Below are 27,652 nucleotides of genomic sequence, written 5' to 3'. Positions count from 1 at the left end.
ATTTACCTAAGGACACACATGTATTTTGGCAAAGCCAGAACCAGAATCCCCGTTTCCTTCTTCCCAGTAGACTCTGCCTTCTGGGAGAGGAGAGGAGGAAGACAGACTGTAAGTTCTCAGAGGATAGGAATCTTACCTATGTGACTCTCCTTATGCAATGAGCACTGTTCACCTGGAGAAACAGCCATATGTTTCCAGTGTTCAGGGGGATTATGGGAACGGGGTTCAACGTTCTTTACGTTCAACTTAGATTCACAGACTGTCACAGAAAGAAGGGACTTCATGGCACCCTAACCCAAGCACCTGCTTCTAGATGGGAAAAGTGAGGCCCAGTGAGGAAAGTGACCGATGTATCCAAGGTCACATAGAGAGTTAGAGGGAAAGCAAGAATAGATCCCAGGCCGCCCTGCCTTCTAGTACATCCTGTCCACAGCGTCTCAGGAAAATACCCCCAACTTCGCAGGGTTCTCCTCTCCCTACCCAGAACTGCCGTCCCTGACCCCGACTTCAGTTACTGCCCATTGCCAACGATCATCAGCAGTTTCCATCTCTGTGAAGTTACAAAACGATTTAAAAAAAAAAAAAAAGGCCAAGCACTGCACCCAGCTGTTGGTGAGGCCGAGTTTTCCACTGATGACGATGACTCACAGCGCCAGAGCTGGAGGCAGAAGCTGGGAGTGAGACTTAGCAAGGGAAAGCCGCAGTTCACAAGCTCGCCTGGGCCTGTAGAGGAATGCTTGCGTTCTTTCAGTAAAACCCTAGGTCCTGGCTGTGGGAGCACAGCGCCCCCTGCAGACCACCATGAGGCCCCGCAGCAGCAGGACCAGAGACAAACCATCAACTGGGGCAAGTCATTCTGCTAAGCCCACCAAGATATCAAAGCTGTTATGGTAGCAAGCCAGGAGATCCCACAACCCCCCAGAAACATTATTTGCATCCTCAGCTTCCAAAGAGAAAATGGTTTTGGGTGCATGGGAGACCCAGATTAAGAACGTCAAGCTGGGGAGGCAAAGGCTGGCCCCAACCTTTTGGGGCAAATAATTCACCCAAGGGCAGGAGCAAGGAGGGGAGGGAGCCTATCCTGGGATGTCAGTTCACGGTCAACTGTTTGATAATGTTTTTGGACAGGACTTTGGATGGCGCCTCTCAAATTTCTTCTAGCCCCACCCTTGGGAACTCTCCCAGGGTCCTCCGGAGACATGGGTATAAGAGACATAGTGGAGACCTACTCATGAGTAGGGGAGCTGCTTCCCACCCCCAAACGTCAGGACACTTCAAGGGAGAGAACTGAGCAGCAGAACAAGGTCAGAAGAGACCATGGAAGTGACGATGTCCACTCCGCAGTCAATGGCTTGGGATTTGCCACTTGTTTCAAGAAGAACCACTAAGAAGAACCAGAATGACCAAGCACCCACTAGGTAAAGAAAGATAATCCGGAGACAGGAGACCCGGTAACTTCCATCAGGGGAGGGGGACACTTGAGATCAGAGTCCATTGTCAAAGCTGGTGGGCGGTGTGACAAGCACTGAACTTATATTCAAGTCGTTCACCTGAAGGTGCAGGGCCTTGCGGTATGAGGGGCCACCAGTCCAGATCCATCGTGGGACAGACCGTTTCCTTCCACATCTGCTAATTTCCCTCCCACGGGGCTCTCTGCTCCCATCTGTCCCTCCGGCCCCAGAGGAAGCGCCTTGTATCAGCACCCTCCTCCTGTAAACGTCTAACATGGCTTGAGACTCCCCCTCAGGGCCTTCCCCTTCAGTCACACCAGACACAGTAAGGGCCAAAGCCACAGAGTCTTCCTTGGAGAGGCTGCCTCCTCCGTGGCCAAGGACTGGGAAAGGCATCTGTTACATGGGATTTTTCATTTCATAGGATCAGCTCCAACCAAATCAGCAGAGCACTGTTACTATGGACCATCTGTCAGGACCCGGAAACAGCTCTGTTACATAAAGGAGCTGTTGTAATGAAATTTATTAAGCTGGATTCTTTCTCTAGAGACGAAGCCCTTGAAGTCTCTCTTAGGAGAGGCCGTGCGGGACCGTGGAGGGGCCCAGGGAAAGGGGCCCATGGGGCCCGAATCCTGGCTCTGCATCCGTTAGTTGTGGGGCCATCTCCCTGAGTTTCTGTTTTCTCAAATTTCAAATAAGGATGAAATGATCCTTCCCAGCATAATTCCATAACTTAGGATTTTTATTTTTTTTTTACCAAAATGGCAAAAAAAAAAACAAAAAAAGTAGGCTTATGCTGATATTAGTTTTGTAATAAAAAGAGCAGTGCCTTCATCTGCTTAAAAGGGAGAAGTGGTGAATTGAGCCACGGATGCTGAGGCTGGCTGGAGGAAGTGAACAGAGGAGAACCCAAAGATCGAAACCTCTGTCAGCGCAGGAGAAAAGGCCAAGCAAACCTCCAACGATCTCACTGGGAAGCAGTGATGTTAGTGAGCCCCTGCCCGCGCACGCTTTCCTAAGCAGGACCTTCCTGGAGCCTCACAACACCCTCGAAGCTGACAAGGTGATGCTGGTGGCCTCCATTTCCCATTGGGCAAAGTAAGGCTAAGACCTGCCCAAGGAGGGCCCACGGCCCTTCACATGGGAAATGGGAGTGAGCCTTCCTCGGCAAAGTATATAAGGATGAAGCGGATGATTTTTTTAAGCCCTGCCGCCATGCCTGGCACAGAGCACATTCTTGATAAATGCAAGTAACCCTTCCCCTACTCACTTCCGTCTCCTCAGGCCGGGTGGGGACAGCCCCACAGTGGCTCGTCTTCAGGCTCTTAGAAAATGCTCAAGCTGGAAGGAACATGGCAGCTCCCTGCATGACCATCCCTGTGGCCCCAGACACCTTCCCAGGAGGCAGACCCATGCGTCAGATAACTCCAGTCCCTACTGATCACATGGATTCTAATAATCACCCCAGCTTATAGGGGATAGGGCTCCCCTAAGAATCCAGAATACCTCAAAGTCAGCCAGAGATAAGAAATGAGGCAAGCCCTAACTGGTTTGGCTGAGTGGATAGAGTGTCAGCCTGCAGACTGAAGGGTCCCAGGTTCGATACCAGTCAAGGGCATGTACCTTGGTTGCAGCCACATCCCCAGTAGGGGGTGCGCAGGAAGCGGCTGATGGATGTTTCTCTATCATCGATGTTTCTAACTCTCTATCCCTCTCCCTTCCTCTCTATAAAAAAAAATCAATAAAATATTTTTAAAATTAAAAATAAAAAAGAAATGAGGCAAAAAAAACAAGCATGAGGCCTCAACAGGAGCCACTCCTCCACTACTCCTGTGTATCACCCACCCTCCCACACCTCTGCTTCACTCCCCCTTCCATTGCTCACAGAATAAAGCCTGAATGAGGACCCATGCCTATGATACTCAAATGTTTCCAGTCCCTTCTCCTTCTGTCTGATCCCATGTTGAGCAAAGTGCAACCAGGAGTGCCCAGTCGGCTCAGTGTGGCTCAGTGGTTGAGCATCGACCTATGAACTAAAAGGTCACAGTTCAATTCCTGGGTTGTGAGCTCAATCCCCAGTGTGTGGTGTGCATTGGGCAGCTGATCAATGATTCTCTCTCATCGCTGCTGTTTCTATCTCTCTCTCCCTTTCTCTATGAAATCAATAAATATATATATTTTTTTTTAAGTTGCCAAGGTGTACTTCCCACTTCTATGCCTTTGTCTTCAGTTTTTCCTTCTGCCTGGGAGGTTCTCCCCTCATCTCTGCCTATACAATAAATGTTTATTAAATAATAATGTGAAGGAAGGAAGGTATAATTGAGTGAGTGGTGTAATATATCCCTGTGAGGCAGACAAGTTAAGGATTATGATTCTCATTTAACAGATGAGGATATTCAGGCCCAGAGAGGCTAAATGACTTGCCCAAGATCACACAGCCAACAAGCAGCCATATTCGAATTTGAACCTGGCTCTTCAGGACTACTTTGGCCATGCCAGGCTTCCTCCTAAGGTAAAAAGTCACTCTCACATTAAGAAAAAGCTGATCCAAGATTCCTCAAAATGGGCCACTTTCACCTTGGCACACACCCAAGAGCACTGTAAGGCGCTGGCTGGCACTCTGACTACAGAGCGTTCCCGTGAGACAGGCAGGGCCCCTGAGAAAGGGCAAGCACAGTGTCCTCTGTCAGGAATCTAAAATGATGGTGAAATTGCAGGCTGGTCATTCAGAGGGTTCCTGGACCAAATCAACCTGTCCAGGAAAGAGGAAGAGGACTCCTTGAATGGAGGTGCCAGGGACCTCCGAGCCCTTCCCAGACTCTCTGGTGAGCTCGCAGCAGCATCCTGCTGCCCCACCCACTGTGGGCAGACAGGGAGGCTGAGGATCCACAGCAAGGCCCTGCAGACATGCAGGGGCAAAGCTGGCCCCAAGCCCTGGGGCACCGGCCTCGCTGTCAGCCTCAGCGTACTGAGGCTCTCGGCCTGGGCTTCTCTGAGATGGCGGGAAGAGGGCAGGCTCACAGCTGGGTCTCCTAAGCACAGCCACTGAAAACGCACAGCTTCCACATGGAAAGTGAAAGCCACCCCATGGAACTAGCCCCCACTGAGCCTCTCCTCTGCGCCAGGGGAGAGCCAGGGATGCACACAACAGACCAAGTTCCTCATCCGAGGGGCTCGCGTTTGGTGAGAAGAGAGTCACAAGTAAGCAAGAACGGCACTGTGGTTTTGGGCAGTGAGAACTGATCTCATGAAAAATAAAGCAGGCGGGGGTAGACTGTGGCTGGGACAGACTGGTGGTGGCTATTTGCAATAGGGTGGCATTTGGGCAGAAAGCCCTAGGGGTGTGGCAATAGCTGGTGGCAATTCGAAGTGAGCCCTGCTGGCAGAGGGGTCCACCAGAGAAAAAGCCTCTTCTCAGACACAACCTGACCTTGCAGGGTGGAGGAGTATGTAATTGGCAGCACCAGGCAGAGCACCTAGTCATGGCAAGTTCTTGGCAAAGACTAGTTCCCTGCCCTCCTCTGACCCTCTTGGAGATAGACAGATAGATAGATAGATAGATGGATAGATAGATAGATAGATAGATAGATAGATAAATTCGTTCAACAAATTGTGCCAACTCGTGTCTTATTGCAGGGTGCCTTTGACAAAGCCCTGGGCCTGCCCATATGTTGGGTGTAAAAGCTGTGAGATGACCCTTGGCAAAGGTTCTGGCACAGCACAGCCTGATAGGAAGGCCTTAGCCTAGAGGAGAACGGGTCAATCAGGAGAGCAGGTAAGGCAATGGACACTGCCCGCACTGCAGGTGGGAGGTGGACATCATTAGGACCAGATGCTTGGGACACCTGGGTCAAGGCAGAGAGTTAACTCTTGTCTCCTTCCCTTCTTACTTCTGTCATTGGCCCAGGGCCCAGGCCCTTGTCTCCTGACTCACCCAAAGGGCAGCCAGCTAGAGGCCAAACCGATTGCAGTTCTGATCACAAGCAAGGAGATAACTGGGTATTATTACCTTATGGTGAGACTTTAGGTAGCCCCCCCTTCCCTGTCTGGGCCTGAGTTCTCCCACCCATAAAAGGAGAAAAGGGCCTGGGTGACCTCTGGGGTCCTTGCAGCTCTGACCTTGCTAATTCTGACTCCGGAAGCTGGCCCAACCCCCGGAAGGCTGTCTGCCTGCCCACTGCTGCCATCTGGTGGACCTTCAGGGTCAACTGCACTTGGCTTTAACAGGCCCCTGACCAGCCCCCTTATTCAAATGCAACTATTTCTAAGAGTGAATCCTCCTTCTGCTTCAGCTTGACACACACTGCACTTCTCCAAACCGCAGATCAATTGGTATTCACTGCCAAACTCAAAACCCAAAAATAACACCAGAACTTTATCTCTCTAGGAGAGATGACACACTGCAGCTGAGAGTCTGACCTCCCTACTCAAAGGGAGGAAGTGACCTGCCCAAGGTCACACAGCTGCCTGGCTCCCCGACTAGCTCACACTTCCACTTTACCAGAATGCTTAGGGCTGGTGGGCACCCTGGAAACCAAAAAATAAAGCCAGTCCATAGCGAAGGAAACAAAGCCTTTGAAAGATGGGAAACAAACTATCCAGATTCCTTGTAAACCTCAAGAAGTGGTAAGATAGGGTATGTGAACGTGTGAGCAATGCTTGCAGAAATTCACTGGAAATAACAAACTGGAAGCCCAGGTTATCTCCTTACCTTGGAGAGCCTCGATCACAAGGACACCTGCAGGTCTTCCATAAGCCAGCCTCCAAGCCACCACCGCAGCCTGAATCCTAGGCTAGGCAGCTCCCCAGAGGACAAGAAAGACACACTGGGGTGGCAGCATGAGTCTGCATGTGCATCTGCCACCACATGAGCTCCTCAGGATAGAGCTATAGCTTGTCTTCTCCACCTCCAGGCCTCTCAGCACCTGGCCAGAGGAGCTCGGTAAAGATCTCCACCAGGCATATCCCTTAATTCTTATGCAACCATGGGAACTGTGCACCCTTTGTGGACTCAACGGACCACACTCTTGGCTCTGCCTGCAGCCTTCTCCTGAACCCTAGTGCAGATCCTGAAAAAAACATACTATAGGTCGCTGCCTTTTCTGGCCTCTATTATCTCACATATGCAGCATAAGTGGGCTCTACTGGATGAACTTAAAAGACCTTTTAATTCTAAAATTCTAGAATTTGAAACCAAATCAAGGCCAATCAAGGCTACTCTTCACCTGCAGGAAAGGAGAAAGTAATCAAACAATGCTTCCCTCTAGTGGTTTATTGCTGTCATTACACTCTCACAGCTCTGAGCCCAACCACTAAACTCTATTTAATCCCACCCTGAACTCTGAACAGAAATCGGCTTGCCCGGGTGCAAAGGAGCGGGAGAGAAAGCAAGGACACCAGGCTCCAGGAATCAATGAGGCCTCTGAGCAGGTTCCATGCCAGTGAAGAAATTCTTCATCTTTATAAGCAAGTATATCTTGGAGCCCAAAGGACCTTTTGTGACCTCTATCTCCTCTCTTCAGATGAGGAAACCAAGGCTCAGGGACATTTAGAAGGGACTGGCCTGAGGTCACAGAGCTGACTCACAACTGGGCCAAAAATAGACGCCTGCTTCCCTGCCTCCTTCTACAAGCTCTTGCCTCTTTTCTATGCAACCTCCCGACTGAGGCCGGTGGAAGTGACCTGTCAAGGACTCATACACAGGAATGGGTGGCAAAGAGGCCATCCATGTACTGAGGGGCAAATTTTATTCATTAGCTTTAACATTTATGGGGGATGTAATCAAACTGAAAATTACATGGTCTGCATAGAAAGTATAAAAGAAAAGAAAATCCATTCCTAATCCCACCAATCAGAGATAATATCCTGGCATATTTTTTCTAGTCTTTTCTATGCAAACATCGTTTTTTGAAAAATGGAAGTTATGGTGTGGTAAGTTATTGTAATATACTCTTTTCACTTACTATAGCATGAGCATATTTCTGTCATTGAATGTCCCTCTAAAATATTCTATAACTAGCTGTATGTTCCAACATGTGGTTGTACCACAGTTTACTTAACTAATCCCTCTATAGTCTCATTTGTTTCCGTGCATTTGTTTTTGTCATTATAAATTAGGTTACGATGAATGGCAATATTCTTAATATTTTAACACCCATAATTATTTCCTTAGGCCAGGAAATATATATATATAAATGATGGGATTTCAGAGCTGAAAATGGCCCTTAAAAATTAGGGCCTACAACCTCCTATTGCCCAAATGAGGAAAAGGAGAACAGGCTTTTATGCCTTGCTAAAGGACAAAAAGACAGCAGCAGAACCAAGTCCCAAACTGTCCACCCATTCAAATGTGACCTTCCAGAAGGATTTCACACCGTTCCCTGAGCACCCTCACTCACACTGACCTCTCCTTCCTCTGAAGCCCTAGTACTTTCAGTGTCAGGGCCACTCCTCTCACTCTTTGTCACATTCTTTTTTATTCTGCCACTAAATATTTAATTTGTTCACCCAACTATAAGCTTCCGGAAGGTAGTTCTGGATTTTATATTCCCTTGTATTCTGTAGCATAGTGCTATAGATATATAAGTGAGCATTCTATAAACCCCGGCTGAAGAATCAGAGTAACTAAGGATTACCTTCCTTATTGCTTGGGAAAGTCACTAGCAAAAGCTGGAGAAAGATGCTTCTTGGAAGAGTAAAATATGTTCAGTTATGAGTTAGAGCATTCTGAGACACACACAACTTGGAATCAGAGCAGCAGGCTTGGGGACAAAAGACCAGGTTCAAGTTTTAGCTCTGCTCATTTGTGTGAACCAGGGCAAATGCAGCTAACCAATCGGGCCTTGTCTGTGCAGCAAAAATAATGAACACCCATCTTGCCAACTTCACATGAGGAAATGGATGTGAAAGCACTGGATGGTGATAAAAGTAGTCCACGAGAGATCTGACCTGCTAGGTATTAAAAATGGAAATGCAGCTGCTGCTGTGAATCCTGGATGGCCTGCTGACCCTCACTCCTGGGGCACCATCTCCTGGTTTCTACTCCATGCACATATCCATTATGGGACTCTATGGCTATGCATTTCAGGTAAGATTCAGTGTTTTCTTGAAGCAGAACTTCATGTACAGAAGGAACTATTATTCCTGTTCAGGCTCCTGGGTGTGATTAAGTCACCCTCACTTCCTCATCATCTCTAGAGAGACGGTGGCAAGATGGACAGGGAACTGGACCAAGACCCACAGGACCTGTGTTCTGTCTTGGCTCCTTCCCTCACTCCCTGTGCTTCCCCCTCTTCGGTCCTCAGTTTCCCCATCTCTAAACGGAGGGGTCAGCCCAGCTGAGCTCTAAGTTCCCATCCATTCATGACATTCTAAGGATCCTAGGATAAAAACAAATGACTTCAACAAGTAAAAACCATCCATTTCAAAAGAGTTCTTCGGGCTTGGTTTGACTTTCAACATTGGGTTTTCAAAGTTCTAAAGCACAAACATCATGAATTCCAAACCACATACTTTAAATAGAGCCCATGAGGTCAGAATCTCCCCAAGCTCGGCTGAAGTTTCATGACATATGGCCCTAAAGAAGATGGAGTGGTATCCACTGTCACCCCATTCTAGAAAGGATCTTGGTGAAAGAAAAAAGAAAAAAAAACACAGAGAAAAATCAGCATTAGATGTATATTTATAAACTTGGATTGGTGTGAATCAATGGCTAAGCTTGAATTTCACTGGAGCTTAGACATCAAATGCAATAAAATATTTCTCAGTCTGTGATACCTAAAGAAAGCAAACTGGTCCCTTCCACATATGTCATGTAATTTCCCACATTAGAGAAAAGAATTAAAAAAAAAAAAATCTCAATTAAAGAATATAACCAAGAACGAGGAGGACAGTGATGGGAAGGAAAAGTTTTACTGAAAGAAAGAATGAGTCTCAAAAGAACTGGTGACCCAGAAAGAAGCTCACTACAGACTGATTCATATGCCTTTCAGCATAACGATTATTGCTTGTCTCATTTTTGATTCTTGCATTTCCAGTAGGACATGATCTCACTCATCTAGGGGAAATGGTGAACAACATAGACTGATGAACAAGAACAGACCCAGAGATAAGGAGCCATGGGTCAGACTGTTGGACCTCAAAGGGAGGGTGGGGATAAAAGGGAGAGATCAACCAAAGGACTTACGTGCACACATATGAGCCTAACCAGTGGTCAAGGACAATAGAGAAGTGAGGGCAAATATGTGATACCCTAATCCAGGGGTCCTCAAACTTTTTAAAGTGGGGGCCAGATCACGGTCCCTCAGAGAGCTGGAGGGCCGGACTATATGAACTACTAATTCCTACTGTAACACCTCGGCTGCACTCACTGCCCAAAAAACCTGGCGGGCCGGATCAGACTCCTCTGCGGGCCGCATGTGGCCCGCGGGCCATAGTTTGAAGACGCCTGTGCCTAATCAATAAAGAAATTAAAAAAAAAAAAAAAAAAAAAAAGACAGAATGGGATTCTAGCTTAAATGCTGCCATAAAGTCACTTTTCTCCTCTTGGTTTCAGTCTTTTCATTTGCAAAGAGAGGAAGTTTCTTTTTCCATCTCTGATTCTCTAAAACGTCTAAGATTCTAGGACTTTTTTAGGGACACTGAAGAAACCAAGTACTCTGTATTTGCACTTTTTCAATCCACAGCCTTTGCGAGACCACAAGGCCACTTTGGGATTCTGCCTGGCTCAGGGAAAGCTTCAGCATCCCGAAAGCAACCAGATTCTAGACATGCCCACCAACCCCACAATAAGGTTCCAAGCTTGTGCAAATCATCGCTCTCGAAATTCTAATTAATCACCAGCAACCGGCACTTAGCATTTTTAAGCGCTCATCTCTCTGCACCCTCCAGGAGAGTTCTGAATAACCTGCTGCCTATGCAGAGACATTCATAACCTCAGAGCCCTCTGCCGGAGAGAGCAGATAAGGGCATCTGAGCCCCACAGGGCTCCAGATTTCAAAGGGCAGAGGAAGGGCATTTGTACTGAGCTGGCACATGAGCCCAGTCCTGAGCTGGATGCTGGAAGCATCTCAGTTAGTGCTCAGACGAGGTCAGCAATACCTCTCCATTTTCCCAATTGGGGGGGGGGGGGGGGGGGGGGAGAAGAAAAAAAAAGCTTAGAAAAGTTAGGCTTATTCATGTGTCTGACATTTACTGAGTACCTACCTCATATGTGCCAAATATTTTCCTACACGCTGAGAATACAATGCTGAGCAAAACAAATGCGGCCCCTGCCCTCATGGAGCTAACAGTCTAGTGGGAGGGAGAATTAGTCATAGAATACTGCAAAACACAGCACCAAGGAGAGGTTGTAGTGCTCTGAGAACAGAGAAAAGGGAAAAGTGATTAGTCAGAGATGTCAAGGAAAGTCCTCCCTGAGGAGGTGATGACTAAGCTGGTCTGGGGAAAAAAAGGACGTAACTAAGTCAACATGAAGGGGTGCGGGGATAAGTGTGCCAGACAGAGGGAACACCACGTGCAAAGGCACTACAGGGGGACATGCAGGATGCACTCAAGGAAAAGCCAGAGTGGAGATCAGCCAGAGATCAAGAGGCTGGCACGGTAAGAAATGGACTGGACAGGGAAGCAGAGGGCAGACCACAGAAGGCCTTTAGGGCAACTAAGGACTCTGTTTTTATCATAAGAGCAATGGGAAGCCATTGGAATGTGACACAATCGGTCTGAAGGGATCTCCCAACGGAAGTACAAAGAACAGACTGGAGGGGAGAGGGAGGGAGTGTGGGGAGATGAGGACACCCGTCAGAGGCCTCTGCGGATCCAGGCCGGAGGTGACAGTGGCCTGCTCGGTGGTGGCAGCAGAGATGCAGAGCACTGGCCCTGCCCACAGCCACTCAGAGCTGAGAGTCACACCCGGGCCTGTCTGACGACAAAGTCCATGTTTCTCTCCATCTTGCCATTTATCCACTCATTCGGCAATTAGTTACTAATCATCTACTAAGTGTCGGGCCTGTACGAGGCGCTGGGAACACAGCCGTGAATAAAACAGACACTGCTCTCCTGGAATTTATAGTCGTGACATTAAACAAATAAGAATACAAACAAACGTATGCCATTACAAACTGGGATGCGGGAGGAATAGTGTGATCAGAGATTTAACACGGAAAATTGCCTATCAAGGCCACAAAGCTCTCCCAAACTTGATCATATAAAAGGGGCACTTGCTGGCTGCCTGTCAGAGCTGGGATGGAGCATCAGCAGCCCTGGCCAGCTCAGGAGTCCTCGGGGAGAAGCTGGTATCTCCAGTTCTGCAGAGACCTTGTGGGAACAGAGGTCTAACTGCTACCTCCTCGGTATACTCACATATCCCAACCTCAGGCACTGCTCACTCTGCTGCACACACAGTATTTTACAATTAGTGATCCTGCAAGCAAATTTGTTCATTTGACCCTCGTGGCAGCCCCTTATGTAGGATGCAGGCTGGTTTGCATATCCTGCTTGCGAGATGAGGAAACGGAAACCTAGACAGGTGAAGTGCTTTAACCAAAGTCACCAAACTAGGAAGGCACCCAGATCTGCCATCCAGCTCTCACTAGCAGCACCTCAGGCCAGGAAATCGTGAATCTGGATAAGATGGCTGCAGGTCCCTGAGCCTGGCTAACATCACCCAGGGGTCCCGTGAAGTTCCTGAGAACAATGACCAGGGACGTCATGCAGCCTGGAAAAGGTTTCTAGAATGCAGCCTGAGACACAGGTACCCTAGCCAACTTTCCCAGATTAGAACAGGTTCGCTGGGACTCTTTCCAAGTGCCTCTGACTAACAGAGAAAAGTATTTTTCCATCGCAAACACTGCAGGCAGGCACCAGGCTCCAGAGGGGGGAGGGCAAAGCCTGCATCTGATTCCCATAGAGACAAACTGTAGTCATCCTGATACCCTGTGAGCCGCTCGCCAAGCACCTACCTCTGGGGATGCCAGTCTCGGGCAGTGTTTCTCCATCTTGACACAACCATCACTTGGGGCTGGGTATTTCTTTATGGAGAGGGGCTGCCCTTGCATCATAAAACGTTTAGCAGCATTCCCGACCTCCACCCAGTGGATGACAGTGGCACCTCTATTTGGGACAACCAAGTATGTCTTCAGACATGGTAAATGTCCCCTGGGGGACAAAATCACCCGTGGCTGAGAATCACTGGTCTAGGGCCTATGGGGAAGGGGAAAAGCAGAGTCCATTCCCTTGACCCATCCTATCTTACTGGACAGAGACAGCGCAAACTCTCCTTTAACCAACATCACCCAATCAGTGCCTTCCCAAAGGAGACTGGGAGCGAATGTGGCCTGCAGGTGGGTCCTGGGAACAATTCGCCACTGGAATTGGCTTGTGAAAACAACTACAGTCAAATAACTCCTTGTTCCACTAATGCGCCATTTCTGACCAAGGGAGCCAGTCTTGTTCCCGTTACCGTGAACAGCCGAGCTGAGGAGATTGGAAGCCCTGGGTGTTTCTTCTCAATGACACTGGGCCCAGGCAGAGCTTCCACCGCTGCCAGATGGAGAGCAAGCAGCACTGGCAAGTCAGACAGCAGCAGACTCTCATTTACCCAAAACTCAGCACCACTGCCAGGACACGCGCACATCCCAGCTTCTAACCACTCTGGGCTTAGGAGAAAGGGGAAAGTGGCAAAGTACATAAACAAGCGATCTGGGTTAACAAGTTAATTAAACAGCTGAAACATGACCAAAGAAACCACGCTCTCAAGCGGAGGCGAGGGCCTGAAGCGAGGTGACTCAGCAGTGTCACAGCGTGGGTTCCAGCCTCTCACTCCGAGGGTCAGGCTGTGGGCCCAGAGGTGGAAACCAGCATCATTTACAATCTGCCACAGCTGGAATCAAAGAAGCAGCATCTTTATGCCTTTTATTAGTCAGCTACCTAACTAGTTAAAGGGTTTACTGACAGACTCAACCAAGTTCATTGCTGTTTGGTAGTAAGTGTATTTCACTACACTGCAATTCTCCGCAGACTGACTAACCACAAAACACCCACCTATTACTCATAGGACTGCTGTTTTCTATGCTGCTTCTGCATGCTTTACTCGGCTCCACCGTTGCACATCTCATACTGCAATGTACTAAACTTTCACAACATGCCTGTCTCCCCCAGAGGGCAGTGGGCTCCTTGAGGGCAGAGTTCAAATCCAGTATAAGGCATGGTGTGTAAACAGATCCTTACCATTTGTATGATGCATGGATGGTAAAATCTTCCACCTCTATATTCTTAGACGTAAGCCTGCCTACACATTCTAGTGGGGGGCATGGCCCATGTCTTCTCTCCTGTTTCTCTGAGGTTCATACAGGACATTGCTCGACAGGTTCCAATGAAACAATGCCTGACTTGCTTGGCCTCTTGAATCCAAAGAGACAAATGGAGGCCTTCTGTTCATGAGCCAGTGAGTCCAAGGAAAGAGGCCAGAAATCCCAGCTGTCCATCCACCCTGCTGCAAACATATTTGAATGTGTTTTGTCTCTTTTAAGGAGACACAGTTAGATGCAGGAACCGAATGCATTCTTTACTAAGCAGTAGAGATACAGACACGAGCAGGACTAATAGGGCGCCTTCCCCCAGAGAGCTCACTGTCTGCGGGAAAAGACAGATATTAACAATTATACAACCGCCAGCACTGAGCATAATAAGCAGCTATTATGCTCAGTGAGTCTTTTTAAGAAAAATATAGATGTTGCCAATTTTTAAGTAGTCTGAACCTTTTTAAGGAGAGTCATGATTTTTCCTCCAAATAAATAACACGCTTTCCTGAGAGCATCCTCTGAAGTTTATTATACATCTCGGTCATAGAGGCCTCTGTTCCACAGTGATTGTCATTTTTTTTTAAAGACCAATTAAAAGCATCACATCTATGACTACTCCTAAGTCTCTGTCTGTGTGTTCCAATGTGTGGTATGTGTGACTCCCAAGGATAACCGAAGCTGACCTGAAAACCTATAAAAGCCAGGAAGTCCTGGAACAACAGTCACCAGATGTTTGGGAGTCTAGAGAGCCACTAGAGAGCTCATAAGCAGGTGAAGAGCAGGCCAGGGGACTCCTGAGAACCCCTGAAACTCAGAGGCCTTGGCATGATAATGGATCTTAAGAATTACAAATCACCCACCTGCAGGAGCTCTAGGAAGGCAGGAAAGAGGAAAGGCCACAGAAAAGAAATAAAATAAAAAATAAATAAACAAAAAAAACCTCAAGAACAAAGTCAGAAATTTAAAGACCAGAAAAGGAGAACTGCCCTAAGGGAAGGATGAGAAATAAATGAAGACTCAAAGAAAAGATAAAAATGCCAAAAGCTGTCCCCGGCCAGTGGGACTCAATGGTTTGGCATCTACCTATGAACCAGGAGGTCACCGTTGGATTTCCAGTCAGGACATATGCCTGGGTTGCAGCCTCCATCCCCACTGGGGGGTTGGGAGGAAGGGGGCATGCAGGAGGCGGCCAATCAATGATTCTCTCTCATCATTGATATTTCTCTCTTTGTCTCTTCCTCTCTAAAATCAATAAAAAATATTTTGTAAATATTTTTTTAAAATGTCAACAGCTGCCAAAACCGGTTTGGCTCAATGGATAGAGCGTCGGCTTGGGGACTGAAGGGACCCGGGTCCGATTCCGGTCAAGGGCATGTACCTTGGTTGCGGGCATATCCCCAGTAGGGGGTGTGCAAGAGGCAGCTGATCGATGACTCTCTCTCATCGATGTTTCTAACTATCTTTCTCCCTTCCTCTCTGTACAAAATCAATAAAATATATATTTTTTTTAAATGTCAACAGCTGGATGGCATGACATGAGAAGCTAACATCTGACAGAGTATATAGGATGTCTGAGTCAACGTACATAGTTTATTAGGGTTAGTAAAATTTTAAATCAAAATACCGTGCCAGCTAGGATTCAAACTAATGCTTTTGCCTCAATCATGAAGTAACAGTGAGTTGGCAAAAGTAGGTTTTCAGTGGTGAGTATGCAAAACACAGAATTTATTCTTGTGTTACTATTTATTCATTTTTGTATTTTCCATGCAAGCAACTGTAGAGTCATCTCTTTAGCTATGACAAGGCAGACACCCCAACAGCCTGCACAAATTTCTGGGTGATGCATGCTGCAATGGGCTCCTTCTCAAAACCTCCTACACTCTTAGGACCAGAGAAGGTAATAACCTAATCCAGCCTTGCTTTTTGGGGTGCAAACCTGTGATCCAGGGAGCAAAAGTCACATACCTGGCTGACTGCAGAACCAAATTCTTGGTATTTCCCCTCCCCCAATCCTAAAAGCTTTTCATCAGTAAAAACCAACATCCTTAATCCTGAACATTCATAGCTGTTTAGACAGCTGTCCAGCACAGCTACTCTCACTGACCACAAATTCTCTGCTGCTCTCTTACCTGTCTGAGCAACCAGGTGTGTCCACCCACTCCAGACAGCAGTGACCTTTTCATTCTGAAAACAATGCGCTTCTATTTTCTGGGGCACAGGAAGGAAAGCGGCCTGGGAAGCCAGTTGCCCATGCTTGTTGCTGCCCCAAACATACAGCTCTCCTGAATCTTAAACAAGCAGAAGAGGGACAAAAGGGGTGAAGGTACATTAGTCCAAAATGATGGAAAATAACACAAGACTGAAAAAAAAGTAATTCGAAGAAGCTGTATTACTTGTATGCTACAATGTTGAGTCGAGCAAAGCAAGATAAAAATTTCATATACAGCATAATATAGGATTTTTTTAAATTCTATAAATAGGAAACAAAGCCCAATATTCACAATAGTTTGTTAGGGAATGGGAATGTGTAAGCTTATTTTTCCATTAATTCATTCAACAAATATGTATTCAACATCTACCATGTGAAAGGTATGTTTCTCTATATTTTATAGCTTTTAAAATATATGCTTGTAGCCCGGCCGGTGTAGCTCAGGAATTCAGTGTCAACCCAGGTTCGAATTCCAGTCAGGGCACATGCCTAAGTTGTGGGCTTGGGGTCATGCAGGAGGCAGCCAATCAATGATGTTTCTGTCTCATTGATGTTTCTATATTTCTATACGTCTACCTTCCTCTCTCTCAAAATGATCAATAAAAACATATTAAAGTAATAATTATAAATAAATAAAATATATGCTTACCTTACCTTTTGTTATAAAACATATAACTGTTTAAAGTAACACATTAAAAATATTATTTAAGCTTTAAACTTTTGTTTTGTTTTAAATTCCTTTCCAATTACAGTTGACCTTCAATGTTTAATTAGTTCCAGGAGTACCGCTTAGTGTTTAGACATTTATGTAACTTACTAAGTGATCCCCCTGGTAAGTCTAGTACCCATCTGGCACCATTCATAGTTACTGACTACATTTCCTATGCTATACTTTACATCCCAGTGACTGTTTTCATAACTACCAATGTGTGCTTCTTAATCCCTTCACCTTTTTTACCCAGTCTCCAACCCCTGCTCCCATCTGGCAACCATCAGTTTGTTCTCTGTATCTGTGAGTGTGTTTCTGTTTTGTTTATTTTATTTTTTAGATTCCACATATTAGTGAAATCATATAATATTTGTCTTTGTCTGACTTGTTTACTTTTTAAGCTTAAACTTTTTAAACATAAGATTTCACTATATGCCCTGTCCAGAAGACAATATATAATGCTATCACATCTCGTCTGTGTGGCACTTCAGCTCATTTAAACCTCACAATAATCCTGTGATATAAGCAGGAATATGACTGACTTTGTGATTTAATAGAGAAAGAGCACATTCAGAGTCAAGTGGCTTCTATTCTTGGATCTGCTAACTAGCTATTGACCTTGGACAATCACTTCCTCCCTAAGCCTTAGTTTCACCAGCTGAACACAGGAGGTTAGTCTGGAAGGACAAACAATATGACTGATGACACCAGTCACAAGAGAGACTGGCGGGCAATTGTGGCAAACCAGAAAGCACATGCCTGTCTAAAAGGCATTCAGGTTCAAAAAAATTTTTTGAGATTCACCAAAGAACTTACATGCATACTAGAGGCCAGATGCACAAAATCCATGCAAGAGTAGGCCTTCCTTCTCCTGGCTGCCAGAACCAGCTTCGCTCTGGCACCCACGACCCAGGCTTTCCTTGCAGCGCTGGCTTCACCCAGAAGGATGTCCAGTCTAATTAGCATATTACGCTTTTATTACGGCAGATATGCGTTAGCCATGGGCACAGACATAGGGTGGTGAAGGCCTGGGGCAGGGAGGGATTTGGGTGGAGGAGGGCAATGAAGGGAGACAAGAGGGGGACATCTGTAATACTCTCAACAATAAAGTTGTGGGTTTTTTTAAGTGGGAGGGAAAACTTAACTGGAAGCCAAACAAAATGAGGCCATGGGCTATAATTGGATCGTGAATCTACAATTCATGACTCCTTTGCTGATCTCTAAGGGCTTTTCCAACCCTAATGTTCCAAGGTTCTATAAGGTTCCTCACACGTGGCTACTGAGCACTTGAAATGTGGGTAATACAAACTGAAATGTGTCGTAAGACAAAAAAACACAATGGAAGCTCATTAATAACTTCCATATGGATTGCACATTGAAATAATATTTTGGATATGTGGGGTTAAGTACAATATATTATTAAAATTAATTCACCTGTTTCTTTTTACTTTTCGAAAGGTGGTTCACCTTGTATTTCTACTAGACAGCACTCTTCCAGAAGATAAATGAACAAAGGCTCCAAGATGTTAAACGACTTTCAAGATCACATGGATAATGAGGAGTCAGCAGAACAAAGAAGCCAGGTCTTCGACTTCCACAGTATTTTGTCACCTTCCAATAAAGCGTTATATACAATAGTACTGCTTGCCCTAGGGCACTCTGGTATAATCTCAAAAACTGATCAAAAGCCGAACAATATCTATCTGAAAAGGGCATTAAACCAAGATTCAGGGTTCAAAGCCCAGATCTGCTGCTCTATCACTCACCACTTCACATCCTGGGCCTCTCTTCCATCGAGTCTAAAACGAGGGAATGTAAAAATAGGTGGAGCTTCTTTGTCACCCAGATGACCTTGCAGCAATGGCATTCTGCACTTCTCTGGTACATTTTATGCAGCCTCTCTGGGCTTCACCAGGGTTTGCAAAATATGATCCTTTGCAAGAAGGCAGAGGAGACCTTCAGAAAAGTCTCAAGTCATTAAATGGCCTGGTTAGGTAGGAAGATGCCATTGGCCATGAGCCTGTGTCTGTAATAAGCTTCTATTTATCTTAGTAAGTCTAAACCACCTCTTTGCAAACACAGACAGCCTTCCACATGCGGATCATTACACTGTTGCAAAATTAAAGTCTGTTGCAATGTCAAATAGTTACATAACCTACAACTCCAAAAAAAGGCCTCAAGAGCACCGAACAAGACCCAATGTGTTAAAAGCTTGAACCAGACAAGAAAAGAGGGATATTAATCTTGACAACTTTTAACTGACATTAAAAATATCCAAAAACACGCCTGGCTGATTTTGCAGGTTGGTTGGCCATCTTCCTATGCACCAAAAGGTTGCCGGTTCAATTTCCGGTCAGGGCACAATCATAGATTGCGGGCTCAATCCCTGGTAGGGGGGACAGGAGGCAGCTGATCGATGTTTCTCTCTCACATCTATGTTTCTTTCTATCCTAATTCTTCCTCTCTCTCTAAAAATCAATTTAAAAATCTTTTTTTTTTTAATATCCAAAAACAATTCACTTTGTAAATATACTTAAAATCACTGGATTGTACAATTTAAAAGGAGGAATTTTATACATGAATTACATCTCAATAAATAAAATTTCAACATCTGTTTTAAAAACATCAAAATAAAAGTGCTCCATATATGGAATAAGTAACTTTACAAATTACATGAATTTTTTTTTTTATTGATTTTTTTTTTACAGAGAGGAAGAGAGAGGGATAGAGAGTTAGAAACATCGATGAGAGAGAATCATCGATCAGCTGCCTCTTGCACACCCCCTACTGGGGATGTGCCTGCAACCAATATACATGCCCTTGACCGGAATCGAACCAGGGACCTTTCAGTCCGCAGGCCGACGCTCTATCCACTGAGCCAAACCGGTTTCGGCAAATTACATGAATTTTTTTAAAAAACTGGTATCATAAGCAATTAGAGAATTTCTAGATTTATATAATGCCAGCCATTTCAAATTAATTAGAACAGAGTAGAAACATCTCTTAGTCTACTCTTATTCTCAGAAAAGATTGCCTTCCCCAACCTCACTGACTGTGGGACATGAACTAGTCACTTCCTGCCCTGGGGCCTCCAGTCCTTCCTTTACACATGGCATTCATTTCAACTCAACTCTTTCAACATTTATGTATAGATCTACTAATATGAAACATAGGCTAAAAGTAGGTATTTCTTTTCTTGGCTGTTTTAAATTCATTATGTAACAAACTATATGTAGTTCAGAGTTTGTAAAGTATTTAAGCTCTTACATTATGTCTCTGTACTTTAGAAACAATAACAGCTTCTCAGTGGGGCTGCATTGCAAATGTGATGTTGAAGAAATTAATATGAATTAATTTACATATACTATGTACATACTTTAACTTCCACATAAAACACTATGCATGAAAGTAGTTTCCCTTTGCTTAAAAATGCAACACATTTAACTCTGTGAGGTCTTAACCAAAATAAATTTCTCAGAACTGTAGTCTCCAGGCTACCAGCATGGGGCAGAGGAATCTGGGATTTAAAAAGGTAACCTTTTTGCCGAAATCGGTTTGGCTCAGTGGCAGAGCGTCGGTCTGCAGACTGAAAGGTCCCGGGTTCGATTCCGGTCAAGGGCATGTACATTGGTTGCGGGCACATCCCCGGTGAGGGGTGTGCAAGAGGCGGCTGGTCGATGTTTCTCTCTCATTGACGTTTCTGGCTCTCTATCTCTCTCCCTTCCTCTATATAAAAAATCAATAAAATATATTTAAAAAAAAAAAAAAGATGACCTTTTGAAGAGATAACCTTCGCTTTCCAGAAAATACTGTATTTACTGGGTGTGTCAAATGTATGGATAGATGTATTGCTAGACAGATAGTGTGAGAGAGAGAAAGGTTAGATAAAGGAACATATCAAAGATATGGAATAGAGAAATAAATAAAAATACAAAGTAGATTAGTAAAACATACATAACTAGATTTAGATAGATATATGGATACATAGATTAGATAGAAAGATAAAATATTAATAAAAATAGAAATATATAGTTAAATAAAATAGATAAATATAGAAAGAACAAACAGGAAGATAAATGAATTTGAAAGATTAGTTTAAGATTAAACAGAGAGAATAGCTAGAGAGTTTACATTGTTATATTAGACATTTAAATAGATTAGATGGGAAAAATGAAAAATTAATAGATTGATAAATAAATAGATTAAATGGATAAGATAGCAATATGTCACATATAAATTTACTGCTGGTTAATGATTTAACAATCACAATTACCCTGAAAGGAAGATATTCTTATCCCTATTGTACAATTGAGAAAACAAAATCAGAGAAAAGAAAGTAAGCCCATAAGGGTGTTTTACATGTTCTGTCATATTTAGTTCTCTGAACTACCCATGAACTATTTCATAGACAAGGAAATGGTCCCTCAAGGGTAAAGTGACTTGTCTAAGGTCACACAAGTGGTGACAACAGAATCCTGCCTCCAGAGTCTGTGCTCTTCCTTCTGGTACCCAATATCAGCACGTGAAGAAGAAACATACAGAACTGTGATGGCACATTAAACTGAAAGAGCTGGTACCTACCTGTCAATGAAGCTGAGTGATCTGACCCAGCAACAACACATATTGCTTTAGAATTCTCTAGGCCTACAAAAAAAAAATTATTTTGAAATTACATTTATAATAGAACAAATGGGGAAAAGAAGGGGCTGAGCAACACCAGCAGGCCTGGGAGAACCTCTCAGCCAGTGCAGGCAGGTCTGAGTCAGAGCACTGCCAAGAAGATGGCTAACATGGTAGGGAAACTGGTTACCTACCAATGGGTTGAACAAATAAGTAAATATATTTAGGAGCCAGATTTCTCACTATCAGAGAGGAGAGGAAAGACACACCTATGAAAAGATGGAAGGCTAGCACTGACCATGCAATACTGGACTATCATTGGAGAAATCAGTGTAGACTCATGGTTTCTAGTAGAGACAGAAAAAGTGTTATAGATGTGTGCATGTATAAATATGTGTATTTCCTAGCTCTATCCACTAAGGGGCCTAGAAAAATGGCATCTCATACATTCAGCTGCTATGATATCACATGCAGGCATTAAAATACACACCCAGGCTTCCTAACAACACACAGGAAAATTAGAATTCAACCTGCTTTCCACCTCCAAACTCAACACTTCCCTCCCTCAATCACACTGCCTTTACTGACAAGGTATAATTCCAACCAATTCTGCTAGAAGTTGTGGCCACCTGGTCTAGAGAAATTTAATCATTCTGTAACTCTTTTTTTCTGGCACTTCTGCTTAATTAACTTACTAAGTGTTTCCACATTCCTGACTTGCATCTACCTCTCAATGGGTTCCAAACTATGGAGAGAGATGCTTTTACTGGGTCCACAAAATCCCAACAAGACTAACAGGCCAACCAACCGAGAGAGTTAAGATACAGAGACCAAGAAATACCAAAAGCAAAACTCCATTCACCCATTTTCTGCATGCCTATGGCTCTACTTGACAAAGAATCAATATGGGACTCAGAAGAAATAAGGGCCTTACCTGTCACGCTGCTTGGTTCCTCTGCTGTCAAAAACAGTGGGAGGGTCTGCCCCGGGCACAACCGCCGTCCAGATGATGCCAAACCAGTTCCCCACTGGAACACGATGCCACTTGCTTCGAATTGAACAGAAGAGGGAAGAAAAAAATGCTTATTTGGATAAGACCAGATTGTTCTTTGAACTTCACTGCTATGGAAGATTCCTAATTCATTCTCAGTTTACTCATGCATTATGGAGAAGCTTATTTCTTCAAGGGCCTTATGACTGGTCACAGGGATTACCACCAAGCCAATCAAAATTTAATCTTCAGCCCTAGCCATTCTGACTCAGTGGCTAGAGCATCGGTCTTGGGACTGAAAGGTCCCGGGTTCAATTCTGGTGAAGGTTCGATCCCCAGTAAGGGGTGTGCAGGAGGCAGCTGATCAATAATTCCCTCTCATCCTAGATGTTTCTGTCTTTCCCTCTCCGTTCCTCCCTGAAAACAATAAAAATATTTTAATAATGTTTTCAGAAAGAGTCCTTATCTTATAGAAATGCATGCAGAAATATTTACAAAATGAGTGGGGGAAGGGAGGACTTACAATTAAATTAATCAACACTTAACAGAAGCTATGCTGCTTTGAAACTGGACAGAAATGTATACATAAGGCTAGCAATTACAGAAAGTTGGTAGAAAAGGGGGAAGTAAACCCATGATAGGCAATTCTCCACCCTGCTAATTTCTAAGAGAAGTTACTACTTATAAAAGTGTAATTACCACCATACAACTCGGCAATCACACTCCTGGGCATTTATCCCAGAGAAATGAAAATTTATGGTCACATAAAAACTTGTCCACAAATGTTTACAGCTTTATGCTTAATAGCCAAACTCTGGAAGCAACCAGATGTTCTGCAATGGGTGACTGGTTAAGCAAACTGCGGTTGTTATGGACTGAATTATGTCCCCCGCAAACTCATGTGGAAGCCCTAGCCTGCAATGTGACCATACTTGGAAATAGGGCCTATAAGGAGGCAATAAAGGTTAAATGAGTCATAAAAGTGAGATCTTAATCTAATAGAGCTGATGTCCTGGTAAGCAGAGGAGAGATACCAGTGGTGTCTCTCTGTCCACGTGTGTATAAAAGAAAGGTCATGTGAGGACACAGAGAGAAAGCAGTCTCTACAAGTCAGGAACAGAGGCCTCACCAGAAACCAATTCTCACAGCACCTTGATCTTGGACTTCTCGCCTCCACAGCTGTAAGAAAATACATTGCTGCTGTGTGAGCCACCCAGGCTGTGGGATTTTGTTGTGGCAGCCTGAGCTAAAACGGTGGTACCTCTGTACCATGGAATACTACTCAGCAGTAGTATTGGATGCTCAAAATTTGGCTAAATCTCCAGGGAATTTTTTTTGAGCAAAAGAAATCCAATCCGAGAAAGCTGTATACTCTATGATACCATTTATATAATATTCTTGAAGTGACAATATTATAGACATGGAGAACAGAAGAGTGGTTGTCAAGAGCTAAGATGGAGAGGAGCAAGTAGGAAGTGAGTATCGCCAGAAAGAGTGACAAGCGATCCTTGTGGTGATGCACCTGTCCTGCATCCTGACTGTCCCCAAACATCCAGTTACAAAAGATGTTACTATTGAGAGAAGCCAGGGAAAGAATGCATGAGGCCTATCTTATTTCTTACCACTGTGTGTGAATCTACAATTATCTCAAAAGAAAAACTTAAATTATTTTTATGTACAATCAACACCAAGCCCCAGACCACCACCAGCACAGGGCAACACCAGCCTCTTCCTCTCCTCTCCCCACTCTACAACTGGACTCACCAAACGCTTGAGCCTCAGCTGCCACAGCTGGTTAGGGCTGCCCTTCAGCCCAGGAGTGGGAGCAGAAAAATGAGCAAGGGAGAGAGAAAAGAGTTACCGCTCCTCCACCTGCCACAGCCCCTCTCAACTCATCACCCTCAACCTCACACACAGCCAGCCTGACATCCATCGCCCTCTCACGGTTCAGGAGACAAGCTCATTTGAAGCTTTGAAATCAATAAACATTAAAATCCTACTAGTGCTGTCACAGCCAAGAAAGTGGGCCTTGGAATCCTAGCCTCTGACTCCAGTCTACCTTTTACTACCTTACTCCCTGTGGAACCTTAGGCAAGCACTTTAGCTCTTTGAACCTCAGTTTCTTCCTGTATAAAAATTTAACTCACATCACCGCATGGTTGTGAGGATTAAATGAGGTATTGATTAAATCAAGAGAGCCTAGCCCCATGCCTAGAACATAATAAAGAGCTAGAAAACTTTATTTCCTTCCTCCCTACCTGCTAACGGCTTTCCCACATGGCTTGGGCCTTATGCCCCTCCTTTAATCACAAGGGCAGCGGAGGAAGACACTGAGTTACTCCTTATAGTTGACTTCTAAAATTCTGTTTCTCCTTATTACACATCTATTTAGAAAACAAAAGCAAAATGATCACCTGTAGCAGCTAGCGCATGCCTCAGTCCAGCAGCAACACTAACAACCTCCTCTCTCAGGAGCTGTCAAAACAGAGAAAAGGGTTGAGACCTCAGAATCATCCATCTCCAAACTGCATAGCCCGTGTTCTGTGTCTGACTGATTGAGAGCCCCCATTTATAAACACCTTCACATGCATCCTTAAAAGACAAAAATATTTTTAAAATACCATGTCACAAAGCCTTTCACAGGTGGGAGGGACCTTCAAGTTCATCCAGTACAGTGGGTGGCAAACATTTTCTATAAAGGGCCAGATAGTAAATATTTTGGGGTTTTTTTTTTAATAAATAGATATTTTTTAAATATGTTTTATTGATTTCAGAGAAGAAGGAAGAGGGAGAGAGAGAGAAAGATCAATGATGAGACAGAATCATTGATCGGCTGCCTCCTGCACGCCCCCTAGTGGGGATTGAGCCCGCAACTCAGAGAAACTCTTTAGGATCTTTTTTTTTAATCCTCATCATAGGATACTTTTCCATTGATTTTCAGAGCATGGAAGGGAGAGGGAAAGACAGAGAGAGAGAAACATCGATATGACAAACACACATTGATTGGTTGCCTGCTGCACGTGCCACAACTGGGGCCGCGGAATGTGCCTGCAACCAATGTACGTGTGCCCTTGACCAGAATCAAACCTGGGACCTTTAGTCCAAAGGCCGGTGCTCCCACCCTGAGCCAAACCAGCTAGGGTGTAAATATTTTAATCTTTGTAGGCCATATGGTTTCTGTCACACTACTCTCCTCTGTCATAAAAGCCATAAATAAATGGGCATGGCTGTGTTCCAATAAAACTTTATTTACCAAGGGTCTAGTTTGCAGACCTTGGATCTAATCCAATCCCCATCCAACACTAGGAGCCAATGCACAACACCCCACAAAGTGGCCATCCAACCCCGGCCAAACACCTACTTCTAGACACATGGGCTCACCACCTTCCCAGGCACCTGTTCCATCTTTGCACTGTTCCATTTATCTCCTTAGGTGAAGCCAAATCTATCTGCTATAGCTTCTGATGATGCTTTCCAAATATGTGTAGAATGTCCTCTCCAAGATGTCTTGTGGTAATTTTAAAAATAGGTTCTCAGCCCTAGCTGGTTTGGCTCAGGGGTGGGAGCACTGGCCCTCAGACTGAAGGTCCCAGGTTTAATTCTGGCCAAGGGCACATGTACCTTGGTTGCAGGCTCAATTCCCAGCCCCAGGTGGAGTACATGTGGCAGGCAACCAATCAGTGTGTCTCTCTCACATCAATGTTTCTCTCTGTCTCTCCCTCTCCTTCCACTCTCTCTGAAAACCAATGGGAAAATATCCTCGGATGAGGATTTTTAAAAAAACACAAAAGATCCAAGAGAGCTCCTTTGCCTCTCCTGCCATGAAAGGATGCAGCAGGAAGACGGTTGCGAACCAGGAGGTGGGCCCTCACCAGATACCCAATATGCAAGTGTCTTGATCTTCCCAGCCTTCAGAACCATGAGAAATAAATGCTTGCTGTGTAAGCCACCCAGTCTATGGTATGTTGTTATAGCAGCCCAAACAGACTAACGCACCATGGAAACCATGACCCAAGTAATGCCCCGCAGATCAGCAATTATAATTCAGCAAGATTACAGAAGCAGACAAAGCTCTCTCCCTTGAAAATAAATATCTCACTCTGAGTCAGAGTTTTAGGAAATTAGATAGAAGTGGAGCAGCTTAGGTGGCAAAACTCATCTTGGATCCCAGCATATTTCTTTAAAAATATTCCACAGTCCTATTATGATCACTTACACTATAAACGTCACCAAAATTTGTACATCTTATCTTAAATACGATGCAGTGAAGAGTTCTGAACTAGGGCCAGGAGCCCTGTTCTATATAAAAGCTGTTCGATATACTCTAGCTACGTGCGACTACTGAACAACAGAAATGTGACCAGATTGAATACAGACATATGGTAAGTAAAAAATGTACACCAGAGTTCAACTTAGTATAAAATAAAGAATACAAAATACCTCATGAATAAATGTATATATTAATGATATATAAAATGAAATGATAATAGTTTGGATACACTAGATTAATTTAAAAGTTTTTCAAATTAATTTTGTCTACATACCACAACCTGAATAAAACTTGAAAACATCACGTGAAGTGAAAGAAGTCAGATATAAAAAGCCACATATTAAAAAAAAAAAAGGACGCATATTGTATAATTTGTTTCATTTGTGTGAAACGCCCAGCATAGGCAAATCCATAGAAATAGATTAGTAGTTGTCAAGAGCTGAAGGGAAGGGAGAATAAGAAGTGACTGCTATTGGGTACAGTTTCTTTCCTGTTAATGAATATGTTCTAAAAACAGATCATGGTAAAGGCTGCACATTTATGTGAAAATACTAAAAATCACTAAATCATACATTTTTTAAGGGTAAATGTTATAGTATGTAAATTACATCTCAATAAAGTTGTTATTTTAAAAATTAATCTCACTCATTTCTCTTTATTTTTATAAATGGTGCTATTAGAAATTTTTAAATTACATACTAGGTGCACCGTTTAATAATGGGGATTTTTTTTCAATAGATTGAGTTAGGATGTGAGGGCGATCTGGCTGCGACATCTGTCACCCCATTGATCGCCAGGGTTGATTCGGCTGGTCTGGCTGGCTAGGCGGGTGTCCCCCTCCTCCCTCACCGATCCATGTGCGTCCCTCCCGAAGCTGCACGCTCGGTCAAAGAGGACGACTTTCCCCCAAGAGGAGAGGACCGGTCTTCAGTCAAGGGTATACAAGTAGCTGCGCTCCCCTGCTAGAACTCCAAACAAGCTCAATAGATTGAGTTACACATATGTTGATATATATGTGATTTGATATGTATGCTATTTTGTTGTAATGACAGCAAACTTCCTATGTCAAATTTTCTGAAAGTGTTAACATGATAGATATTTTT

The 27,652-nt window shown here is 44.4% G+C and overlaps 1 protein-coding gene across 1 annotated transcript in view; it reads right to left on the bottom strand.

Annotated features, from left to right (window-relative positions):
• SERGEF (secretion regulating guanine nucleotide exchange factor) overlaps positions 1-27,652 on the bottom strand; it is a 183,567-nt gene that overhangs the window by 144,975 nt on the left and 10,940 nt on the right. The window contains 4 exon segments of the mRNA XM_036426236.2: positions 15,880-16,038; positions 21,250-21,312; positions 22,223-22,336; positions 24,694-24,754. Of these exon segments, the coding sequence (XP_036282129.1) occupies positions 15,880-16,038; positions 21,250-21,312; positions 22,223-22,336; positions 24,694-24,754 (397 nt within the window).

Source organism: Pipistrellus kuhlii, unplaced genomic scaffold, assembly GCF_014108245.1.
Source record: "Pipistrellus kuhlii isolate mPipKuh1 unplaced genomic scaffold, mPipKuh1.p scaffold_m20_p_9, whole genome shotgun sequence".
Taxonomy (NCBI): domain Eukaryota; kingdom Metazoa; phylum Chordata; class Mammalia; order Chiroptera; family Vespertilionidae; genus Pipistrellus; species Pipistrellus kuhlii.
The sequence above is the reverse complement of the archived record's forward strand: the minus strand, read 5'-3'. Positions and strand labels throughout refer to the sequence as shown.